The sequence below is a fragment of the Engraulis encrasicolus genome, chromosome 13 (genome assembly GCF_034702125.1).
Source record: "Engraulis encrasicolus isolate BLACKSEA-1 chromosome 13, IST_EnEncr_1.0, whole genome shotgun sequence".
Taxonomy (NCBI): domain Eukaryota; kingdom Metazoa; phylum Chordata; class Actinopteri; order Clupeiformes; family Engraulidae; genus Engraulis; species Engraulis encrasicolus.
In genome coordinates this window covers 35,690,113-35,714,549 of record NC_085869.1, presented here as the reverse complement: position 1 = coordinate 35,714,549, position 24,437 = coordinate 35,690,113, and the positions used below count along the sequence as shown (strand labels likewise).

Genomic DNA, 24,437 nt, shown 5'->3' with positions numbered 1-24,437 from the left:
TGTATAAGAGACAGGGTTAACAAAAAATGTCAACATACGAGCACATAACACAACGGCCTCCGTGATGAATCGTATTTGGGCGGTTTGTAAACTGATGACACACAGCAACTGTCATTTCCGTTAAGTGTATCAGACAGAACGTGATTTGGACCTATACTTCACCCTCAAGTTTTGATGTTACTCTGAGGGCAAAAAGTGGACATTGGAACAGACCATAAGTCTTCTCCGCGGGAATAGTATCTGGCATCAGGATGTTTTTTATGTGTACATTTATCAACATCAAAATGGGGGTTGGGTCTGGAGGTGACACACTTTAAAATGTCTAGTTTTACACTGAATCGTCTACCACTGGAAATAATAAACGTTTATACTCCAATTGTACAACTTGACCAGCACTTGAGTCCATGTTCATTTCTATAGCCTCCAAAAACTCTGAACTCTAATAACCACCCACTGGAAAGAGGTGAAGACCTTCTAACAACAGCCAACAGTTAATCCTAGACTGGTCTTCGACATTTTGTCACCTTTTACTGTCTAAACTTACATAGGTAAATTACTACTATTTGATGGGAAAATAAAAATCTCAGACTCCAGGCAGTGAGGTGAATGAAAGGTCTGTGTGACTAAAAGGTGTGTGTGTGTGGAGAGGAGCTCTAATCCTTGCTGAGGTCATTTTGCCATTTGTCAGGCCATCATTGCTTAGCACTGCTGGGGCAAGGGCAGTGAGCTGGAGGACAGGCCAAAAGGAGACTGCTGACCTGACATACCTCTGCAACACAAATATACACTGTAAGCCATCTGGGAGAAGGAGGACCCGCAGTGCAGATCCGTAAATCCTTTTACTTTACTTTTCTCTCCTCACTCCGGAAAACAGTTAATACGGCAACGGCAGTGAAACGCCTGCTTGAATAAGTTACCCCAACATTCCAAACAAAGTTGACATTAAAGAGTTGCAAAGCAGCTGACACGGACACGGTAACAATGTTGGAGGTTAATTGTATTATTGTAACACAGAGTAGTCGCAAAACCTTTTTGAAATGCATTGATTTTTTGTTGGCCTATGATATTACTGTACATGCATACATTATTGTTGATAAATGTTGTATTTTTATTATAGATGTATTATACATCATTTTTCTTGTACATAAATATTGTAATAAATTGTCGTTAATTGTCATAACTGTAATAAACTGTAATAAATCACCAGGTTAAAATGTGATGACATGAAACAGCAAAAATACTGGTTGAGTTCAACATGTAAGTTGTTGAGGGAAAAAAATGCACAGACACCCAACACAAAATGGCCATTTTCAGCCAGTGCTCTCTGTTTTTAACAAAGTTATAGTGTCAGCTGGAAGCGCCTACTGCAACTTGGTGATTTGCTGTTAATCCATATTCACCTGGAGTGCCTGCGGAGATTACCTGTGCAGCACCAGAATCCGGTGGCTGTGCTCATCAGGTTCAGGGGCGGTGGCTTGGCAGGAATTCTGGGGCATGTGCTCCTCCGTGATGGGATGAAGGATGGCTTTGTTTCCATTTCGCCCCGAATGCTCCTCTGATCTGTGCCGTGTGAAAATCACTTGTGTGGGTTAGTTGCTGTGCATTATCGTGCACTATTTTACAGCCCGGAAGGCCAGTGTTACGGATCAACTTCCGCCACAGAGCAACTGATACATTTCATCTCCACACTATCTGCCATTGTGTAGCCTATTGTTTATGTCTTAACCTGGTGACCAATCAGCATTACTGTACAGGCCTGTTTTTCATCCTGCCACTGAATCAGTGATGTAACCCTTATAGTAATGCCATGCGACTTCGGTTGGTCTTCCTACAATGCTTGAATCTTGACTAGCCAATTATAAGGGTTTTTAATTTTTAAATATAGGTTTTTAAACCCCACGTCAAACTGAAGGTCTCCCCTCAGTCCCGAGCGGGTAGAAGTGCTTTCCTGGTGAACCAGCCGTCTTGCCAGTGTTTTGCTAATCATAGACATACAGGACAACGAGTTTTGCTGTGTGAAAATAGAAGATTGGAGAAAAAAATAGCACAACACACATGGTAGCAGCAGCAGCAAGCAGCTTTGGGTGAATGCGGCTACTTTTTTCTACACCGAAAGAGAAATGCCACTCAGGAGACATTAGTATCTAGCACTTCAGAAGATATGGCTGTAAACATACAGTACTGATCCAGGTGTTTTTTTTCACAAATAGTTTACTAGGAAGCTACTTCTTCTAAGGGCATACAAATACAATTAGATCCCGAATTTGAACTTTTAAACAAGCCATGTAATGTGTCTCTATGTCTGGCACAAAATATGATGTGGCTGTAGTTGTTTAAAAGCTGAGAATCTCAGCTTTCCATGTTTGTTCCTAGGTGCCTCTGTCCCCTAGTTAGCCCATACTAAGCAATGGTTAGTTTAGATTAAAATAGCCATTTTTTATTGACACTGAGATAAAGCGCTTTTTGTTAGATATACAGTAGGCTATGTGCTGTTTGACTGTTTGAGTTCAAACTGGGGAACTAATGCCTCTTTTCCACTGCTGGTTTTCTGGTAATCCTACAGCTCGACAAAGCATGACTTGGCCGCCACTTTTTGCTTTTCAAATATACACGACACAGCTCAATCGTAAAGCAAAAAGTGGCGGCCGAGTCGCGCTGTGTCGAGCTGTAGGCCTACCAGAAAACGTACCAGAAAAAGTCGTCTAGTTGTTACAAGTTATTTCAATCAAAACACAGATCACATCAGATGCAATTTTACAGCCATATCGTTCTGACGGGGTGGTAGGCTAGCTTCTAGCCTCTTCTGACGAGGACATATGACTATTTGAATAGAAAAAGTGTGACTCAATGCGGATTTCTGCTGCCGCTATCACATTTGTTGTGACATTTTTCTCTCTCAATCTTTTCCTTAAATCCATCCGTATATCCCATGACTACCAAAACATTGATAAGGTGGCTTGATTTGATCACCTATCCCACAGGACTTGATGTGACGTGATGAGGAAGTGCATGATTTGATACTGCTTTGAAGGTCTACAAGCACCCCAAGAGACTGGTGCCCTGAACACTGTGACAACTTAAACCCAAAATTTGGTTTTCTAAAAAGCTTGAGAGAGTTTTTGTCTAGCTTTAGCTAAACAGGCATAGATGGCTTACCAAGAAGCAGAATGCCCTCGTGTTGTCTTCGTTGGTCAGATTAACCGCTGTCTGGAAAGCCAGGCTGTACATCAGACATTTCTTCACAGTGTGTCCAACTCCCAGATTCTAATGTAGACGCGTGCCAAATAATGTAAACAGGAACATGTTATTATTATCTTTTATTATGGCATTTAAAAAAAACATACTATATATTAAGCAGGTGTGGATCTTCTCACATGAATTCTACCAAGAACATTTCCATCACAATTAACATTGTGTTGGCAATATGCTGTAGGCTGCATAACGTGTCGTACATCATAGCATTGCCAGACTTGCCAGAGGCAGATGGGGCACAGCAGCAGAGGACCATTCGTATCAGGTGCCGCTCCTATCAGCTAGAACAGTGGTTCTTAACCTGGGGTGCAAGCACCCTCTGGGGGTGAGCCAGAGATTCCAGGGGGTGCGTGGAATTTTGTTTGTGTTGAGATTGTGATCAGAATTCTCATTGAGAACAAAGGCCAAATCAAAACCAAGTTTGAACAGGTTTTGGTCCCCATTTAAATTCATTCAGGTATTAATTAATATCTGACGCAAGAATCGCTGTAATTAACCACTTAAATCATTTTTTTGCGCGTATACACGTGTAGAAGTATGGGTTGGGGGTGCGAAGATTGTCTTGGGCACAGGTAGGCTAGCCTAAGGGCCCGGGGGTGCTTTAAGAAAAATAGGTTAAGAACCACTGAGCTAGAAGAAACTGAGGCTATAATTTGCACAGGCTCACCAAAATTGGACAATAGGAGATTGGAAAAACATTGTATGGTCTGATAAGACTACATTTCTGCTGTTAAACTCAGATGGTAGGGTCAGAATAGGGGTTCAACAATATGAAAACATGGATCCACCCTGCCTTGAATCAGCGGTTCAGGCTGGTGGTGTAATGGCGTGAGGATATTTTCTTCAGGGTTTCCCCCAGCATTTTATCGCTAAGGCCACCTGCCACTTTGACTATAGGTCCCCTGAAAAGATAAAGATTTCATGTTGTGAATGTAATTAAAGTTGCTTAGCCAAAATACTTTCAACGCCCCACCATCTTGACTAAAAAAAAATCTGGGGGAAACACTGACTTTGGGCCCCTTGGCTGAAGTTATCATTTTAAGTTTCCAAATCATTTGTTGACACAAGGACATGGCCGGAGCCAGTATTGAGGTCAGGGAGGTCCGGACCTCCATAACTTTTCAGGGAAAATAATTTATTTTTGAAATCTCCGCTTTTGCATAGACGTTTCAATTGACGTTTGTATTGACATCACTTTTGTGTGAAGTGAAGTCTCAAATAGACAGACTGACCCGCTCTGCACTGAAGGTAGTGGGGGTGAGGGACTACCACACCCTCCAAGCAATATATGAAGAGTCTGTAGTTAGGCATGCTTGGAAAATAATTGAGAATCCATTTTTGAATAGTTATAGGTTTTCTTTTGTCCCTGTTTCTGTTAACCTACCGAACGCAGGTTGTTAACAACTACCATCCTTGTAATGCCATGTATGTATGTGTAGGAGGCTGTAGTAGATATGCACTGAGTATCTTTATGATGGCACTTTATGTATGTATGTATGCATGTATATCTATGCATGTATGTATGTATGTATGTATGTATGTATGTATGTATGTATGTATGTATGTATATATGTATGTATGTATGCGTTTTTGTTTTGTTTATTGTTTTTTGGCGTCATGTCATGTGTATCAGTGTTGTATGTGGCAGCTATGTACTTTGTATGTCCAAGACAAATTTCCTTCGGGACCATTAAAAAGTATCTTGAATCTTGAATCTTGTATGGGTGAGTGTGTGGTACCATTGGAAAAGGCTCTTTCTGCCTTTGCCAATGGTATAGCACACAGGGCAATGTCATATATTGACGGAGAGGACCTTAGCTTGTGCTATTTCTAATGACATACATGTTAAGTCTGTCATGTACGTTTCATCAGTTAGGAAGCAGAGAAGCATAGGTGAACTGGGGACGATTTGAACATAGGCTACTATTCACCCTCATACCTATCGATAATAATATCAATTAATCGATAAATATTACTTAAATATTACAGGTAGAGTATTAGTTTTATTAGTTTATTTCCAGAATGTATGCTGCCAATTCACAAGTGTTATCTTTTCTTTTTATCATCACCATCAATTTCTGAGTAGGCCTAGGCCCTATGCCTACTCAAAATCTTTTGGAAATCTACATTTTTCATGCTTCCATACTTCTCTCTACTTGGTCAGGCCAGTAGGCTAGATATTAGTTTATTCCACTAAATATTCATGAAAACATCACGGGGTATGCATTTTGAAAATAAATGACAAAAATTACATATTCTACTTTTAATAGTAAAAACATGGACCTCCCTAAATTCACAACCCTGGCTACGGCCTTGCACAAGGACACTCCACAATGCTACTGCATAAAGAGCTCCCAGGTAATCGAGTAATTCGGTGTAAGGTGGTTTTTGGTCAGCACTATGCCTAATCAGTGTCCACGTAGGCTAATCCACTACTAAATCTCAACCAAAGGTAGGCCAACAGTAGACCTGGCCGAGCTTGGCAAAAAACACAGAGACAGGAAATTCTAAGAAGGATGAAGGGGTGCCTCAAAAGGACATCGGCATCGCAGGCCAGGGCGCAGAACAAGGCTACAGGCCGCCAGACCATGATGATGCCATGATCTCAGTCTTTCTGTATAGGCCTACCCATTGCATTGTGCCCCGATTATGATCAGGTTTATTCTTGCATGGGATGAAGATCTGTTTTGATTTCTATAGGCCTAATGATTGATTAAATTATAGATGCTGGGGAAATTATGTTAGAATTATGACATAGGCCTACTGGTGTATATCCCCTTATTTATGCAGGCTTTCGTAACATATTCTCATTATCTATGACCCCGACTTCTTTTTTGTGTGCTAATTTTGTCCAGAAACAAAGTTGCTTTGATAGCAGGGAAGTCATGTGCATGGCTTTGGCTTTGCCCAAAACAAAGAAGGTGGATCTAACAACTTCCTTCAGAGATTTTTGCCCAAAAGCTCCTCTGGCTTTGTTTACAGTAGCCGCCGGGGTTGCCATGGTTCCCAGCACAGACAGACTTCTGGGAAAGTTTCCTCACTTGTGGAAGAATTCTGGGATACTGGTGGATTACTGTTCGACTTAACTGTCATGGCGACTAATTTTCTGCTAGTTTCCAGGATATCGTAACCAACACATCCAAAGGCATCGTAAATCAGGTCAGGAAATTGTATTTTGTATATCGCAATCGACGTGCATTAGCTCAAAAGCTCAATTAATCCGAGAAAACCAATGGGTTGCTAATGTAGTTAGCCAAAGCCTCGCTGGTTTGTGATGCTAGGACCGCTAGGCTATCTTGAAGCCAGTGTGGATGTGCGCACGTAGCACTAGCCCCTTTGTTAGCATGTTAGCACGCCAAATGATTGATTTGGTACAGGGCCATTCGCCCTATGGGAAGTCTTAACCTCAAACATTCAAACGCAGTTACATTGGTCGGTCTCTGTGAGTGCAATGTCGACTTAACTTTTCTGATCGAAGGTAGCCTTCAATGTCAAAGCAGGCCACATCTTGGCTAAAGGCTAGTTCTAGCTCTGCAGCAACAGCTGAGCTAACCATAAATTGCGTAGCGTTACTTTCGCCGGCCCGTTGAATTTGGCGTGTAACAACATATTTTCTAAAGGGGCTGTGGTGTAAGCTTAACCTTTGTGTGCTTTTTAGTATTGGGCTAAACGTGGAAAGAGTCCTACACATTCATAGAAATGTCTGTCCATCTTATAGCTGGTCAAACCACTAACTTAATTCCTTAAGAAAATATGTAACTGGGACAGCTAGCCAGATAGGCCCCAGTGCTTACATCTATTGCGGGGAGTTGGTCAGATGTGTTATTATCATATCCATAACAAACATTAAACATTGAATTCAAAGCTCACTTCTACTGAGGTTCTACCTCGGTGAGGTCTTGTAATGTGCGAGTCACATGGACAACACATCGTATTATTGCTAACTTACTAGCATTGAAATGTGGCGAACATTTATAATATTTAACAGCTAATCATTCAGCATTGCTTTTTAAAATATTTCACGCCACGTCTGCGTGTAATGTATTCCTAAAGTGTTATGTGTGTGTGGTGGCTAATGAATGCTCCTTTCGCCCATGTAGTTCCTTACAATTATGCCGTTTCTGTTGAGTAGCTAGGACGGCGCTATTTTCCCGCTCGAGTAGTTCTACTTTCTTCTTGAATGGTCTGCATACAGGTGTGGGTGTGGATGTCGGTATAACGTTTCTTTACCGTCTAAAACTAATTTAACCAAAATGTTGTTCTGTGGGCACGCTGAAGCCAGTGTTCATGAACGGTCTTGTATTGTTGTTTTCCACCCGAATGCACTGTTCAGTCCTTTGTTAAATCTCATGCACTGCCTGCGATTTCTTTGAGTGATTTGGGCCTAGAGAAGCCCTACGTTACTCCGTCCGCACGCACATGTTCTTCAGAGAGTGTTGGCTTTGGTTATTGAGTCATTGCAAAGATAATGTGACTTAAGTCTTTCAACGATTTGTAGTAAAATAATATTAGAGCAGTATTCTAGAGTAACTCACGCCAGCTGACATTACCCCAACTGACACACCACCCATGCTATTGTGCAGTGTGTGTCAAGTCAAGTGGGCTTTATTGTCAATTTCTTTACATGCACTGGTCATACAAAGAATATGAAATTATTACTTTTCTAATGTTTCTAAATTCTATGTTAAATGGAGTGCTCATGTCAGGTGGAGTAATCTCCTCAACACTACTTAATTACTAGGGATGCACAATGTGAAAAATTTGGGCCGATATTGATATTGCGGTTTTCACTGATAACCGATATTAACCGATACAGATGATAACATTTAATACAGACTGACAATGATGCAAACTGAATTTTTGAATGCCCTCTTTTATTTCCAAAAACACCTTTTAACTGCTTGTGATAAAATTGGATAAAAATAGAGACAAACTAGAAGACAAACAATGAAAGTCACTGTCAAGTCCAATCTTTTAAAATGTTGAAAAACATATCAGAACCAATAAGATTAAGAATCACAACGTATAAGCTTAAAAAACATCGGCGTTAACATCGGCCCAGTTTTACTCGTGTTGAGAACTGTCAAATATCGGCCGATATCGATGTTAAGGCCGATACATCGTGCATCCCTATTAATTACTACTTTACTACAACTCATTTCATCCTATAAATCCGATTATCTCTGAAATGACTCAAGAACCAATATATTGTAAGCTTAGGTGTCTGCATTTTATCACATAAAAAACGTCTCTAAATTTAGGGGGCTGATGTCTAAACATTATCTGGAGAAGCTAATACATGCCTTCATTTCTAGTAAGGTTGATTACGGTAACAGTCTTTTTACTGGCCTCCCCAATAAGGGAGGAGGCACTATAGAGCCCCTGTTGAGAAACACAAGGCTAGATAGATTGTTGAGCTGGGCCTGTAGTAGGTTCACTGCAGGTTCAATTCCCAAGGCCTGCAGGTGGGTGGTGGCCAGGGTTGAACAACCAGCACTCTCCTACTCACCTTGTTGTGACTAGGGATGGCGAAAATTGAAAAAACTCTTAACCGGTTACTGAGACTCATTAACCGGTGGTTAACCGGTTAACCGGTAATCTTACATTTTAAAACGTTTGCGTGCCTGATATGCACAGCACTGATTTTTTTCATTATTATTTTTCACATCAGCCTTTTTTTTGCTGCACAGACAGGACCTGCCATGTCCAGCCATTGTTGCCAGATGGAAAATGCTGAATTATCGTACTAAAATCTCAAAATTAACGTTTTTTGGGAGGAAATTATTATTATAATTATTAATATTATTACAACCGGTTAACCGATGGCAGAACATTTTAACCGGTTAAAGTTGATCTGGTCGATTATCGGTTAACCGGTTACCGGTTAACATCCCTAATTGTGACTGGGTTGTCAAAGAACCAACGAGCCCTTGAGGTGCCCAGAACATGGTACTGTCTCTTTCCACATACCCCTAATGAAAAGCAACTGCAGTTTTATTTCTGTAGTACTGCAATATTTGTTTCCAAAACATTGAATTGGGAAGTACAGTACAGTGTAGTGAATGGTGAATGGTTTTGGTCATCCAGCAGTACAACCGAATTTTCCATAAGGGCGTCCACACTTGAGATGCATGTTAGGCTGACATGTGATGGGTTGAAAACAGACACTGAATTGTGTTATTTGCACTCCACTGTGTGCTGTTGAGTGCAGCGTACTCCCAACCAGAAATAGGCACATGGACATAAAAAGTGAAAGCTCACCTGGGAAACACTCATAGTCCTTGCCACACAGCACTCCACAGCACACAATGTTCACTGACTGTGCACACAACAAAGTTGCATCACCCATGCATGGGAGCAGCCTGAGACGGCGACTTTTGGTAGCAGTGTGGTGGGATGGTGCCATACAGGTAGCCTGATAGTCATCGACTTTCAAATCTCTTCGAGACTTGATCTGACCAAGAGCATAACAATGAACTTTTCCCAAATGGCCTCCCTTGGTTTGCTAATGATTGTTTGTTTCCCAATAAAGTGGGAGGAGTTCCCGTAGTTTGCAGGAACTCAGAAAGTACTTGCATTAGGGCTGCACGATTATGGAAAAAATAATAATCACGATTATTTTGGTCAAAATCATAATCACGATTATTAATCACGATTATTGATTTTTGCAGATTTTTAAAAAAATTATAACAAGATGAAATATAACCAAGAATGAATTACATACGGGATGAGCAAAATAAAATGAATTGTAATAATTATGTAAAAGGCAATAGCATGAAACTTAGGTGGACAGATTTCTGACCAGAAACACCAGCCTGTCAGTATGTCCTGGCTTCAAGGACGCTCTCAAAAGTAGGTCACTATTGCCACGATTAAATCACGATTAAAATCATGAGTTCGATTTCACTATGTTATCACGATTTTGATTATTTTTCGATTAATTGTGCAGCCCTAACTTGCATTGACTCTTGACCTGACTGGTAGCAACGCTGAAGCTGTTGCGTCACTAGGAGGGCATGGCCTGGCTACCATACAGGGTTCCTCACTCATCAAGAACGATGAGTGATGGCACTGGTTAATTACTCCTCCACCAACCTGGCGGATCAGCAGTCAAACCTGCAACCTTTGGGCTACAAGCCCTGACTGTTTACCCATGACTGCCCTTCCCAGACATCACAGCCAAGATTTAAAGCATTATCATTATTATTCTACTTATTACAAAAACACATTAGGATAGGCATATCTGTTTACATGGTTTTGTTTTTCAAATTGACATGATCATTAAGTTACTGGACTACTCTTTGGGGCCAAACTTGTGGTATATGAAATTGAAGTTTTCACATTACTGTGTCTCACAGATTGCAGTGAATTGTTGCGTCCCCTTCTGTGGCAGAGAAGGTCGAGCCAATTCTGCGGTTAGCAGAGATTGAAAAGGACCTTGTCTCAGCTGGAGCAATGGAATCTGCTGTGAACACTGCACTTGGTAAGTTCCATTAAGTTGTTGTATTTAGCTAGAAAGAAAATATTACACTGAACAAATAATCAGTTGATTAACAAGTCAGATGTATAGAATTTAACCTAACCTAATCTAATTTCTTATTTTTCATTTTTTTCTAATAAGGACAATAATGATAACGTGTTAAATCTTGGCCGTGATGTCTGCAACTTCTGTCCACAGATGTTAAGCCTACTACAATATTCTGTCTTCAATATTGAATGTGTGGATTTAGACTGACATAAAAGGTACATTAGGTTACATTGTAGATAACAAACCCCCTTCCCCCCATATTCTTTTGGATGATGTGAGAATGTGACACATTAGAATTGAAACCTCAAAGTAAGCTTACATGTAACTTGTGTCATTTGGAGATCAAAATGAAATACTATCTCATATCACAGGGAGGGCAGATGTGTACTTACTATATTTTGTGGTCTGTTGTTGTCTTCGTCCTACAGACGACGAGGATGCCTCTGATAATAGTGCTGTAGTGGAGGCATCTGTGACCAAGGAGGGGAACGATACTCGGAAGAAAATAAAAAAGCCCAAAAAGCACAAAAGTAAAAAGAAAAAGAAGAAGCGCAAGTGCGACAAAGACGGCAGTTCTGAGTCTGCAGAATCCGATTGCGAAATGCGAACAAGAGCTGGGTAAGAAAAAAAATATATCAAGAGAGGTGTTTTAAAGTTGGAAAGTTATGGAGTACTTGTTATTCAGTAATCACACATGACGCATCTTTTTCTCCTGTAGAACAAAGAAGACTGAATCCCCCTTGCCATCAAAGGGTAGAGGACGAACTCGACTAAAAGATGAAACCTCAGGAACCCCTGCAGCAGGTATGTGTCTGAAAATTAATTGCATAATAGAAATCATTATTTCCATAATTTAAGCTGAGGTTTTATTTTAGGTTTCTACGTTTCCTGCATGTGTTTCTGTTCTGGCAATGGTTATGTATCAGTGTTAAAACTTTTAAAATAGAACATTATCGGATAAAGGCTGAGTGTGATGTATCGCCATGGGCCTTATACTCTTTAATGAATCGCTCCCCCTGTTACTTGCCAGTGGGTAAATCCCACTGTAAGTAACCAAGTCACATTTTCCCCTTTCGCGTGAGCACTGAAGACTTATTGTTTTGATAATTTCTGACATTGCTTGGGTAAAATGGCAGCAATTTCTTATAGGTTGTGAATAATAATAGCCTTAAAGGTACACTGTGTAAAATGTTTATTTGTTTATTTCCGGAATCCATGCTACCCATTCACTGATGTTACCTTTTTCATGAACTTACCGCCAACCATCAAATTCAAATGAGTCATTATGACTGAAAAAATTGCACTTTTCATACATGAAAAGGGGGATCTTCTCCATGGTCCGCCATTTTGAATTTCTAGAAATAGCCGTTTTTAGCTGCAAAAAATTTCTTGGGCCATACTAGACAATATTGGTTAGTTTATTACTTTCATGAAAAGTTCAAATTCCGCAATAGGCAACACCGTTTCAATGAGCAGCATAGTTGCAGTACTTTTTTTTTTTTTTTTTTACCTTTTCCTGCACAGTGCACCTTTTAAAGCTGATGGCAATAATAAGGACTGTGTTTGCATTTTACATAACAAAAAACCCTAAGAAAAACTTCTTGAAGATTTGAGCTTTAATTTTGTCATAACATGATCTTTTTGTACAGACTTGGGTGGGGATGATGGCAGTGAAAAAGCCAAGAAACCCAAACGACTCCCAGGGAGAAGAAAGGGCAAGAGAGGAAGGAAAAAGGCTGGGGCAAAACAAGACAAAGCATCCCCGTCACATTCTCCATCTGAAGGCAGTGCTGCTTCAGGGTCCGAGTCAGACTCAGAGTCTAAGCAGTTGCCGGTGTCTGACAAGACAGACTTGGATCAAACGACTACCATGGATTCTGTTGAGACCGTTTCAAAAGGCACTAGTAAGCCTCGTCGTGACAAAATGGCCAATGCTAGAACTGTGAAGTCAGAGCATTTTGCTGATAATTTGGCTAAAGGAGATGACCACTGTGAAACCACTGTGAAAGCTGGACGATGCAGCGGAGAAAATGGAAACTTAAATAAACTGCAGGATTTACCAGATATAATCCCCAAGCAAGACAATGTTCAAAAGGAGGATGCAAGCCTTGCTACGACGTGTTCAGTGGAAGCAAATGGAGATCAGATGGCAAAGGATGGAAAGCATAGGGAAGAAAATCTCTCTGCCTCTCCGTCTCCCTCACATTCTCGGTCAAGATCTGTTTCAGACACAAAAAGGGTAAACTCAAGCCCAAGTTGTTCTCCAAGTCCTCCCCAAGCCCTTGGTAAATCAGCCTCTAATAAGGAAAGATCTTCTTCCAGATCTAGGTCAAGGTCTGTTTCGGACACGAGAAGAGTACAGTCAGAACAAAGTGTTTCTCCAAGCCCTCCCAGAGCCCTTGGTAAATCAGCTTCCAGAAAGAAAAGCTCTCCTTCCAGTCCTAGGTCTACGTCAAGAAGAAGAGCTAGTCCTAAAAGGAAACCTTCAGCGTCACCTTCACCTAAACGTAGGTCCAGGTCAAGGTCTCTTTCAGACACAAAAAGAGTAAATTCAAGCCCAAGTGTTTCCCCAAGCCCTCCCAGAGCCCCTGGTAAACCAGTCTCTAAAAAGGAAAAGTCTACATCCAGTCCTACAAGAAGAGCTAGTCCCAAAAGGGAACCTTCAACATCACCTTCCCCTAAGCGTAGATCTAGGTCAAGATCTGTTTCGGAGACAAAGAGCGGAAAATCAAGTCCAAGTGTCTCTCCAAGCCCTCCACGAGCCCTTGGTAAATTGCCCCCTAAAAAGGAAAGGTCTACATCTGCTACTAGAAGAAGAGCTAGTCCTAAAAGGAAACCTTCAACATCACCTTTACCTAAACTTAGGTCTAGGTCAAGATCTATTTCGGCGACAAAATGGGCAAAATCAAGTCCAAGTGTTTCTCAAAGCCCTCCCCGAGCCCTTGGTAAATTGACCTTGAAAAAGGAAAGGTCTATATCAGGCCCTAAGAGGACTAGTCCTAAAAGGAGATCTTCAAGATCACCACCACCTAAACGTAGGTCGAGGTCAAGGTCAATTTCGGACACAAGAAGGGTAAAATCAAGCCCGAGTGTTTCTCCAAGCCCTCCCCGAGCCTTAGGTAAATCAGCTTCTAAAAGGGATAGATCTTCTTCCAGACCCAGGTCTACATCAGGCCCTAGGAGAAGGGCTAGTCCCAAAAGGAGAGTCTCAAAATCACCATTACCTAAACGTAGGTCGAGGTCCAGATCCATCCGGAGATCAGGTCGTAAGTCAAGATCCCCTTCTGTGAAGAGAAACCGTCGCTCTGTCTCCAGGTCACGCAACAGGAACAGAAGTCGTTCACCACGGCATAACAGGCGATCAACATCCAGGCCCATTGTCCGAATGCGTCGCTCAAGATCCAGGGGGTCATTGTCCCGCAGAAGGAATCGCAGATCCAGGACAAGGTCTCGTTCTCTAAGAAGAGGCCGACTTTCTAGATCACCTTCACGGACACGCAGAAGGACACCACTGTCCAGGGCAAGGAGATCTCGTTCTAGGTCTGCTAGGAGAATACGGCGAACACGGTCAAGGTCTATTGGTCTTATTAGGCGGTCGAGGTCTCGAAGGAGAGACCAGAGAGTCAGAAGATCAAGGTCACGGTCTCTCCGCAAAAGAAGGTCAAGATCTAGAACACCAAGGAGACTGACCAAGTCACGGTCAAGGTCCCCAGCAAGACGAATGAGATCAAAGCCCAGGTCCCCAGTGAGGGCTAGATCTGTGTCCAAATCTCCCAAACGTAGCAAACGATCAAAATCCAGATCAGTGCCACGGCATAAACATTCAAGGTCCCGATCGCCAGCAACAAGCAGCAGGCGTATTAAACCAATTAAGAGGAGGGAGTTTTCTCGGTCAAAGTCTCCAAACAGAAACAAGTCACTGTCTAGATCTGTCTCAAAGGATAGTGGGTCTTCTGACAGGAGCATTTCTCCATCCGAAGGACGTTCAAAGTCACGGTCCCTTTCTGGAGACAGGAGGGCAACAGTAACTCAAAAGCTAAAGCAGGCAAAAAGGTCTGACGATTCTATGAGTAGTAACTCTGATGACGAGGACTCTGCAGTGTCACCTGCCAGTCAATTGAAAAAGGCTCCACTGCCTGAAAAAAATCTCTCTAAATCAGGTACTGAAGCTCGTAAGGCTGCCAGGAGGAGCCACTCTAATTCATCAGATGAGGAGGATATGGCCTCATCTAAGGTTGAGAAAACTCAGCATGTCCCTAAGACTACTGCACTATGTGATGAAGGCAAAAAATCTACCTCACATTTATCTTCACCTGAGAAGACCTCAAAGGACTCGAACAGAAGAGAGGATTCCTCTGACCGTGATGAATCAGACCATTCAAGAGCATCTTCTCCAGATAGTACCAACCATGAAGAAACAAAATCATCAAGTAAATTAAGACCAACATCACCCTCACCTACACGAAAAAAACGGTCAACATCTCGGTCTTCCTCCCGAAAAAGACTCTCAAAATCAAAGTCTCCTGTACGAAGAAAGCGAACCAAATCAAGGTCATCCAGCCGCAGAAGACACTTGAAGTCTAAATCTCCAGCCAGGCGAAAGAGGTCAAGGTCGAGATCCCCAGTGCGGAAGCGGAAATCCAGGTCTCCATCTCGTGGAAGAAGAAAAAGGTCTAAATCCAAGTCACCTTTGAGAAGGAGATCACGGTCTAGATCCGCCACACGAAGGAGAAAGTCAACGTCCAAGTCTCGAACTCGGACAAAACGCTCCAAAACTAAATCACCCAAACGAAAGCGATCAAAGTCTCGTTCACCAGCAAGGAAGAGGCGTACCAAGTCTCGATCACCAGCTCGAAGGAGGAGATCGAGATCCAGAGATGATGGCAAGCGCTCAAAATCTCGCTCCCCCGGCAGGAAGAGAAGGTCTCGTTCTCGATCTGGCACACGGAACCGACGCTCTCGTTCCGGTTCTCGCCATCGGAAGCCAGGTTTCCGCAGCCGATCCTTTGACCGCCGAGATCGATGGAAGCGCGAACCAAGTCACTCTCCAGTCCTAATACTTCGAAAGAAGCGGTCGACCTCTCGATCTCGTCGCAGCAAAAGCAAGTCACCACGTCTCACAGACCTTGGTATGATTTTTTTGTTGGTATTTTTACTTACATAAACTTACATTAATTAAAAATGCAAGCTAAGTTAAATTGTGTGGTCTTATGACTTAACTTTTAATCACATTTTTTAACAGATAAGGACCAGTTGCTGGAGATAGCAAAGGCTAATGCAGCAGCTATGTGTGCAAAGGCAGGAGTGCCCATCCCTGAGAGTTTAAAACCTAAGGTCATCCTTCAACTGCCTCTTCCAAACCCATCTCCTCAGCCTCTGCAACTTCCTTTGCCTTTGCCTCTGCCCATGCTGCAAGGGATGCAAGGGATGCAAGGGATGCCAATGAATCTGCCCTTGGGTATGCCAGGAATGGGCAACATGCCAGGAATGGGCAACATGCCAGGAATGGGCAACATGCCAGGGATGGGCAACATGCCAGGGATGGGCAACATGCCTATGAATGCTGCCATGGCCAGTATGACGGCAGCTACAATGACTGCTGCCCTTTCCAACATGGGGGCATTGGCGGCCATGTCTCCCATGCCACCTCTTCCCACCATCACAAACAAGCCACCTCCTGCACCACCCGCACCAAATCTCGCCACCATCGAGGAAGTGAAGAGGAAGGTGACTCAACAGGCCAATAGCTTCACCATTAAGGAACTCACAGAGGTCTGTATACTACGAAATCTTGGGAATAGGGTGCTTCTGTTGTTACCACTGTTCCAAATGTGGCTGAATGAGTGAAAGTGTATTGACGTATATCCATTGTGATTTCAGAAATGCAAGCTAATAGCAGCATCCAAGGAGGAGACTGCCTCAGCCAAGGCCCACATGTCAGATGATGACTGATAGTGAAACAGGTAATGTCAGAATGCTGCAAAAACTAATCCATTGGTTCCTAGGGGACACGGAGAGAAGGGACTTTGCATAAAACGGGAAAACTACAGGTTAACAGTTAACATAATTCCACACATTGGTATTGGTAACAGTATTCACCTTAATGGTTAGTAAATGTATTAACTTTGCCTCTGACTAGCAAACCAGAAGGATTTGCGTGTGGAATATGGAAGGGTGGTCACATTTTTTATGGTCCAAATGGGGTTGCAGCAGAAAAAGCCACAGGGAGCCACTGAACTAATATTTCTTGAGAGGAACCACACCTGCGGACCCCTCAATCTTATTCGGTAGAGCATGCACAAATAAATTGTGACTGTCTAGTTATCATCACTAAAATCAGCGAAATGTGAGCTGAACTAGACCCAATAGACTTAACTGTGCTGCTAGGGTGATCTCTGCATTCATCCCATAATACTGTTGACGTTTTTGCTTAATCCTTATATGCAATTTAATCCCAGCTATCCCATTTAACTGTAATGTAGATGCTGTTGCTGGGGAAATTAATCATTGCTCTGAGTCTGTTGTGCTTGGAGCGGAACAGGTTTTTTGATTGAGAGGTCCACACACTTGAAATCCTTTTGAATACTTCATTCCTTGTTAGAATTACGTTGAGGTCTTCTGGCTCAACATGGCATCATGATAATGTGTAATGCGTCAGTGTTTGTAGTGGATCTGAAATGATCGATGAATGAAAAGGATTTCAAGTGTGCAGACCTCAATTTTTTTTAAAAAAAACACCCTGAATTAGTCCTTGAACGGGGATGTTCACAAGTGAGACCACTCATCCTTTTGAACAGAAGCTATGTCAACCTGTAGATATGTTCCCACCACACCTTGGGCAGATCCTGTCATCTTCAGAGAACTTCCACATATCACCACAATAAAAGTCTAGTCAGTAGCTGGAGGTAGTTAGGCATTTGCACATATTGGACTGTATGTTTGTTGAGTTGTTACTGTAAACACTCTGCTTTTATTGATTGTCACCCCCTCTTTTTTCTTAATTTTTTTCAGGAACCATTTCCCTAACCCCCATCCAACATTTGCCAGACCTCCTTTTAACCACTCTTCTGCCCTTGATGTGACCATCTACTGGACTTGAAGATGCCCTTGGTAGATGGCACTCGTGTGACATGAGATTCGACAGACTTTGAAAAAGTTGAATCAGACTTGACCAGGTTTGGGGGCCAGCAGTGATCAACATATTTTACAACGACAGGTTTCCCAAACTCACTTGAGAGGGGAGAAATCTGACGAGATATTCTCCACAAAATACATCTGACTAAAATATGGGGGAGAAAGTAAATTTTCCTCCTCTCATACAGTTGTCCAAAGGCAACTTGTAGATGGTGCGTGTGCAAAGTGGAGCTTTCAGGATCACCAGTTTTGTGTAATTGCGAGTGTCTACTTGAAGGACCTTATGGCATATTCCTCTCCATTACGTTTTCCCCCATATTAACAACCCCTTTTATTGTAGTGCAGACCTGTCTTTAAGACTTGGGACAAATGATACAGATGTTGTAAAGATGTACGCTTTTAACCTTTTTTTAATTCTTGTGTTTGTATTTCATGGATGGCTCTTACTTTGTTCTGGCTACTACAGCTTACAGGCCATTAAACCATCTGTAGTGTAACATTTTACAATGATTTTGGTTAAATGCTGGTTTAAAATATGACATAAAAACTTGGGTTTCTTATGCTGTAATTTCAGCTCTGGTGTGGTTGGGGAAGTGTTTGCATTAAAACTCTTCTCAATCATTTTTTGAAATGCAGTTGTATTACAAAGCTGTTTTATGTGGTAGTTGTTATTCAGACGTGCACATTTTTTCCCCCACTCTGTTCAAGTCTAGGCGATGCAGTAGGCTGTTTTTGGTTTGATTTCTTTTGAGACTGGTATGAGTACAGTATTTAGTTTCTGACTGGCTTGACTGAAAAGCTCACACCAGGTAACATCATTTAGCCATGTTGAGAATTCAGCGTTTTGGTAATAATTGAACTGCAGTTACATGCATGGATTATTCAGGTTTCAAACGGAATGTTGTTAGTTTTTGGTTTAAAACTGGTTCTGCAATCTAACGTTTACATGTGTGAAACAACTGTCTACACCGAGAATATACATGGCTCGTGTACAAACCGAATAAAGCTACCATTCTGTTTAAAATCGGAATATTCCTAGCATGCATGTAATGGGTCAGAAACAATTGTTTTGAAACCTGAACTGTAATTTTCTGTGTTCATCTCTGTGCGTTTTTGTATTGTGCCATCCTGATGCGTAGAAGCTCACTCGTACTGCCCATTTAAAAGGGATACCGGTATTTTTTTGTCTCTTTCCCCTTTGTAAGTGAGTGCAACCCCAGGTTCTCAGAATGTAGTTTGCCATGTCCATTCTGTTGAACCTGTTGAACATCTGCACATCCCAGTACAGTTTCATATGTACATAGCACACAGATGTTGTTTTGCAGTATAATACTGAAGCGGCCTAGTCAATAGGCCCGCTGTTTCCTCTGTACACACAGCCCATATGTTAACCTTCACAGACATTGAGTTAATGACAGCTAGATTGCAGAAGTCGTGATCTACACCATTGATAATTGATAAGCTTGGGTATGTTTTGATACCAGAGCATAGAGTTTTAACTTGGGCCAGTTGTTTTTATAATGTTTATTTAATCACATCTATGGGTTGTGATTTTGGAACTAGAGAGAGAATATGCTAGCAGCGCAATCTTGATCAGGGTAATGGACTGCTTGACCAATTTCTAAAATGTATATTTCCGTTGCAGAATTGAAAGACCTTTCCTGAAAACCCAAGTTGTTCACCCGTAGTGTTTCCTATTTTAAAACCACATTTCAGGTTTTGTCCACAAGGACAATAATTTGCTTGCTTTGTATATAATGCCATGTTGATTATTAAATGAAACTACTGCGAAAATACTTGGTGTCTGAAATGTTCAATTATGTGCTTTACATGTGCCATGAATTACTATAATGGCCGTTTTAAACAACAGATGAAACACACATAAAATAAGTTTTAATGGGAAATAAGAAGTTTGGAGCGTGAAAAGTACTGTGGCATGTACATGTTTGAAATCACTATGGAAAACACAAATCAGCAATTATCAGCATTTCATGTAAGCTTAGTGTTTCCCAATGCTGTGATTTATAAGGCCACAAAATTCAGGGCCACTGACAGATTTGACTAGACCTGGGACAAAGTCATCTCAAAGGGCCCCCAGCCTAATGTTATGAAGACCTAATTCTGAGCCCCCTCTCTCCCTGTGCCTAGGACAACTGACCACGTCAGGCTGCAGCATTGAAGAAGTAAAGTTGCTTTATTAGTACCTGTGGGTAAACTGGTGTCCAGTAGATGGCAGCATTGGCCATCATTACTTATCTCTGGCTTCACAATGTGCTGAACATTTTGTACCCCCTTTTTTCTATACCTATGAAATAACCTTGTCAATTTCAAATGTAAATACTTTAAATAAATCATTAGATGGCTGATTATGATCCAGTCACTGCACATGCCTTAAAATTAATGATTGAAATATTGAACTACTAGGCAGTGTAAAATATACAGTTGATACACCCTGTGGTTCCCAAACTTTTCCAGCTGGGACCCACTTTTCAACCCAAGATTATTTTCGCGACCCACCACCATTACATTTCCAAATGTCATTTGGCCCTAAACATTGCTGAATTTTAATTGAAATTAAATTCACAGGAAAAGTCAATACATTTCTAAACGTACCAATGAATACTATTACTAACCAATTTAGTAATGGAATGGTTATATTATATAAAAGCATATATATTCAAGGTTTTATGCAAACACTCCCTTCTTGCCACGATCCCCCAAGAGGTCCCGACCCCTAGTTTGGTAACCACTGGACAAACACCTTTCATTTCATGGTTATATTTAAGTTCACATGGGGCTCAACACGTTGTTTCCATGTCTTGGAGGAATGCAATTTGCAAGTTACAGTAGGCCTAAGTCTCAAGTTCTTCCAATCAAGACCGACCAAGTCAAGTCCAAGTCTCATCTTCCCAAGGCCTCAAGTCACTTTGTATTCGATGCACAATCTCGACAACTACTTTTGGTCATAAATTCATTACCTTTCCACACTGCTATGCATGTCCCCCTATTGGTAGGCCTATTGGTCCTGGTTAAGGGCAAATTTTCAAGTCATATTTTCACATACAAATGCAGACAATGGAATATATGTAGACTTGACCTGTCAAAAGCTAAACTGAACATCATGTGCAGTGTTGCCAGATGGAAAATGCTGAATTATCTCACAAAAACCTCAGAATTGTTTTTAGGGGCTTTTTGGGAAGAAATTATCGTAGAGGACCAAAATAGCTGTTTCAAGGCATCTAAATGAACTGCATGACAACTCCGAAAATATCATACATCATGGTTTTTTTTTGTCAGAAAGGAGAACAAAATGGATGAATTTATGATACGAATGTGATAATTATCGTACATCTGGCAACACTGATCATGTGCACCAGGAGCATATGGACAGAGGGAAGGTTAAGAAAACATCTCATCATACCACTACAGCAGCCCCATGGAGACAAGGAGAGCCTATTCACCTGGCTGACAGTGAGCAGCTCTCCTCCTAAGCTTTGAACAATTAGAGACTGGACTACCACCAAAGTCACTGACAGAGTTGTATAAAGTAGAAGTACTCTAAAGGATGTAATTACAACACTTATAGAATGCTATTACAAAGTTGAAACAATATCACTAGTGTTGTAATACATGTGTAAGAGTTCTACTTTATACAACTCTGCTCGAAGCCATATACAGTACCAGGGGAATAGATACAGATAGAAGGGAATGTGCCTGTTGGTGGTTGCTCATCTAGTCTGTTCAAGCTGCCAAGCCTCCATAACCTATTATTCATCACTAGAATGGGACTTTGCTGGATATAAGCTATCCATGGTGTGCAGTGAACCAATGGCATAATTACGAGCAGCTGATTCTATCAGTTAACAGTATGCACTAACACTATCTCAGTCGGAGATGTTTACATCCGTAACAGTGGTGGTCACTACACTGTTGTCAGAGGCGATTCTAGGGTCAGGTGGGGCCCCAAGCGAAAATGCAAAAGAGTGAATATTTGAACCATAAATCACCACTATTGTAATACACAGAGGTGTCAAAAGTAAAAATACATTTGTGGTGTAATTACAACACTAGCACATGTCATTACATAGATGTTACACCATTTACTCCATTGTACCTAATGAGATAGACAGACTGTGTTACTGAAAAACACTGAAAACCCAACAAGGACCCACCACAAACTTGATCCAACCAGTGCAGAGTTAGCTGATCGTAAGACAAGTACACAGGTCTACTGGTTACTCAGATAAGTTATTTGTGTTGGAACTTGGAAGGAATCTGTGTTTCCTTTTTTTTTAACTTTTACTTTTGACACCTCTGGTTATACAGCATGGGCTGTTATTCACTTCACTATCTAGGGGCTTGGGGGCCACAAGTGGCTGCCTGCATTGCCTGGTGGCAAGATGCGCCTCTGACTGTTGTGATGCCACTATCTTTTTTTATTTTCTTTTGTAGCCCCTTAACCCACACTGCTCCACCAGTGTCACTGAAAAAAACGTTACTACTGCTACACTACTTTGACAGAGCACAGGCCCTTAGTAATACATCATTGCCATTCTGGTAACAGCTAATTTATAACAGGGTTCATGTCTTACTGGGCTAAGTAAGTATTATTATTATTGCCATCAGATACTTAATTTGCTGATGTGTTGGACACATGAGGTGCTTGGGAAACTGAGCTGGATGCCTGTATACTATCTGTGTTTATTTCAAAGCAGGCTACATCAACCTTGCCAGCAACAAAGAGGTCAGTACAGTATGTACTGTAGCCTACCTCACTACGGGAGACTAAAGAGGTAAGGCCACCAAGGCACCTCTGATCTGACATAGACGGTCCCCAGACAGCACCGCAACATCAGTATCAAGTACAGACAGCCAAGGTTTCCAATATTAAGCTACCTGAGAATTGATGCCCAAATCATTGACCTTGGATTAGCTCAACGGAATAGCTCAATGACAAAGGGGTCAGTTGTCCTGGGCCCAGGGAGATGGGGGGAGGGGGTGAATTTGCCCCTCAAAGAGGCAGATGAAAGAAGACCAGGCTGGGTGCATGACAACTGTGGCTGGGCTGGAGACAAAGTAATCTGAAAAGCTCTGTTGTCAGCTTTCCTGCAGGAGTGTGGATGTCAAAGACCCGTCTGTAGCATGGTGCTCTTGATCAGAATCTACCAGCTCAGTAGAGCCTACTCCTCACTTGTGACCTCTAATAAGCAATAGTAACTATTAAGTGTATTATTGTAAGTTTCATTGTAGGCCCCTTGTCTCTCCAATGGAAATCAGACAGCAAAAGGTCTATTGATATTATAAGACCAATAATCATATTTGATCAGTATTCCACAGGATGAGACAAAAAAAAGAAAGGAAATAGATATTATGGAAAAATTGCTTGTTACAACTTGTGTGTCTTTCGTCCATGCCTTTGCCAGCTAGGCCTTCCCTGGTACCAATCCACACTTTTCTGAGTGAAGAACTTCTCAAGAAACGTTTCAACACCACGGCTCGCGCGACGTCATAACGTCCCTTGCGTGTGGGTGTGACTGAACGGTTCCAGTAAGATGGCTGCGAAAAGGGAGAGTGATTGAGAAATATAAGCAACGTTTGTTTATGACTGGCAGAATACTGCGGTGGACAACTTCACCAGAGGATTAGTGATTGAATGAACGTCCTCGCCAGCCATTGGTGTATGCCCGTTTTTGTTTCATGAAGAGGCACATTGTTGGACGTGAGAAGAATTGATTTGCTCATTGCCCTTCTCGGGCAGAAATCTCTGCTCAGCAACCAGTGAAACGTTGAAAAATATACTGGATATAAAGCAGGTGGGTGGCTTCTTGTGTAACCAATGTTGCGATGTGTAACATTTTAATCAGTTAACTGCAACATGCCCGTCTCATGTTTAACGGTGGTAACTTATCCGAGTTCAATGCGACACAACCAACGTTAACGATTACATTGTCAATTAAAACTGGTCGCAGTGTGGATGGTTTGAGCCACCCGGTGTTGGGATGTGTTGCGTGGCGTGATGAATGTCATTTAGCCGGACCAGCTGGGTTTCACTGTAGCACAGACATTGACAATAACAAACGGTAGCTAATCTTAGACTCGTAACATCTTAGACGTGCAAGCTTGGCCATCACACCAATAAATCGTGTAGGCTACATAATATATGTTACTCCCATTATATTTGGTTAACATTAGCCAGCTAGCGATAGCATGTTTACCTCTGAGTGGTGATGTTAGCTGTGTGGAACATAACCAGGGACTCTGGGTGCATAGAAGGCTGGGATCACTCACCGATGCTAATGTTCATTTTGGTAATGTTATATCGTGTATTAAATAAGGTCAGGATGAATGGTGTGCCAGGGACTCAAGGTTTGTCATTACCACCATGTATGACGGTGAATTTCAATTGCCTAGAGCCAAACCGCTTTACACCAAATCCTGCCCTTCAGCAACATAGTTGTGTACATCGGAGGGTTTGGCTAAATATGTATTTAGCTTAGAAAGGTAACCTTGCATACCTCTGGTA

General features: G+C 41.8%; 2 protein-coding genes and 1 long non-coding RNA gene across 5 annotated transcripts in view; 2 read left to right on the top strand and 1 right to left on the bottom strand.

Annotated features, from left to right (window-relative positions):
- Positions 1-995: 995 nt before the first annotated feature.
- LOC134461068 (uncharacterized) lies at positions 996-8,770 on the bottom strand. The gene is made up of 3 exons (XR_010037216.1): positions 7,361-8,770; positions 3,157-3,264; positions 996-1,560 (listed from the first exon to the last, which is right to left on the bottom strand). It is a non-coding gene; the product is annotated as an uncharacterized LOC134461068 (long non-coding RNA).
- Positions 6,244-19,710, top strand: sona (SON DNA and RNA binding protein a). Of its 3 annotated transcripts, none has more exons than XM_063213811.1 (8): positions 6,244-6,411; positions 10,611-10,735; positions 11,209-11,398; positions 11,499-11,584; positions 12,430-15,909; positions 16,023-16,552; positions 16,661-16,743; positions 17,792-19,710. In XM_063213811.1, the coding sequence occupies exons 2-7, from the start codon at positions 10,708-10,710 to the stop codon at positions 16,730-16,732; spliced, it is 4,386 nt and encodes a 1,461-aa protein (XP_063069881.1). In that variant the 5' UTR covers positions 6,244-6,411; positions 10,611-10,707; the 3' UTR covers positions 16,733-16,743; positions 17,792-19,710. The 3 variants fall into 3 exon arrangements, with proteins under 3 accessions (XP_063069881.1, XP_063069884.1, XP_063069883.1); XM_063213814.1 differs by lacking the exon at positions 6,244-6,411 and adding an exon at positions 10,931-10,995 and having other exon boundaries at positions 9,151-10,735; XM_063213813.1 differs by lacking the exon at positions 6,244-6,411 and having other exon boundaries at positions 9,151-10,735.
- Positions 19,711-23,270: 3,560 nt separating this feature from the next.
- fhip1b (FHF complex subunit HOOK interacting protein 1B) overlaps positions 23,271-24,437 on the top strand; it is a 42,834-nt gene continuing 41,667 nt past the window's right edge. The window contains exon 1 of the mRNA XM_063213810.1: positions 23,271-23,727. The gene's annotated coding sequence lies outside the window, so the exon portion shown is untranslated. The remainder of the gene's footprint in view (positions 23,728-24,437) is intronic.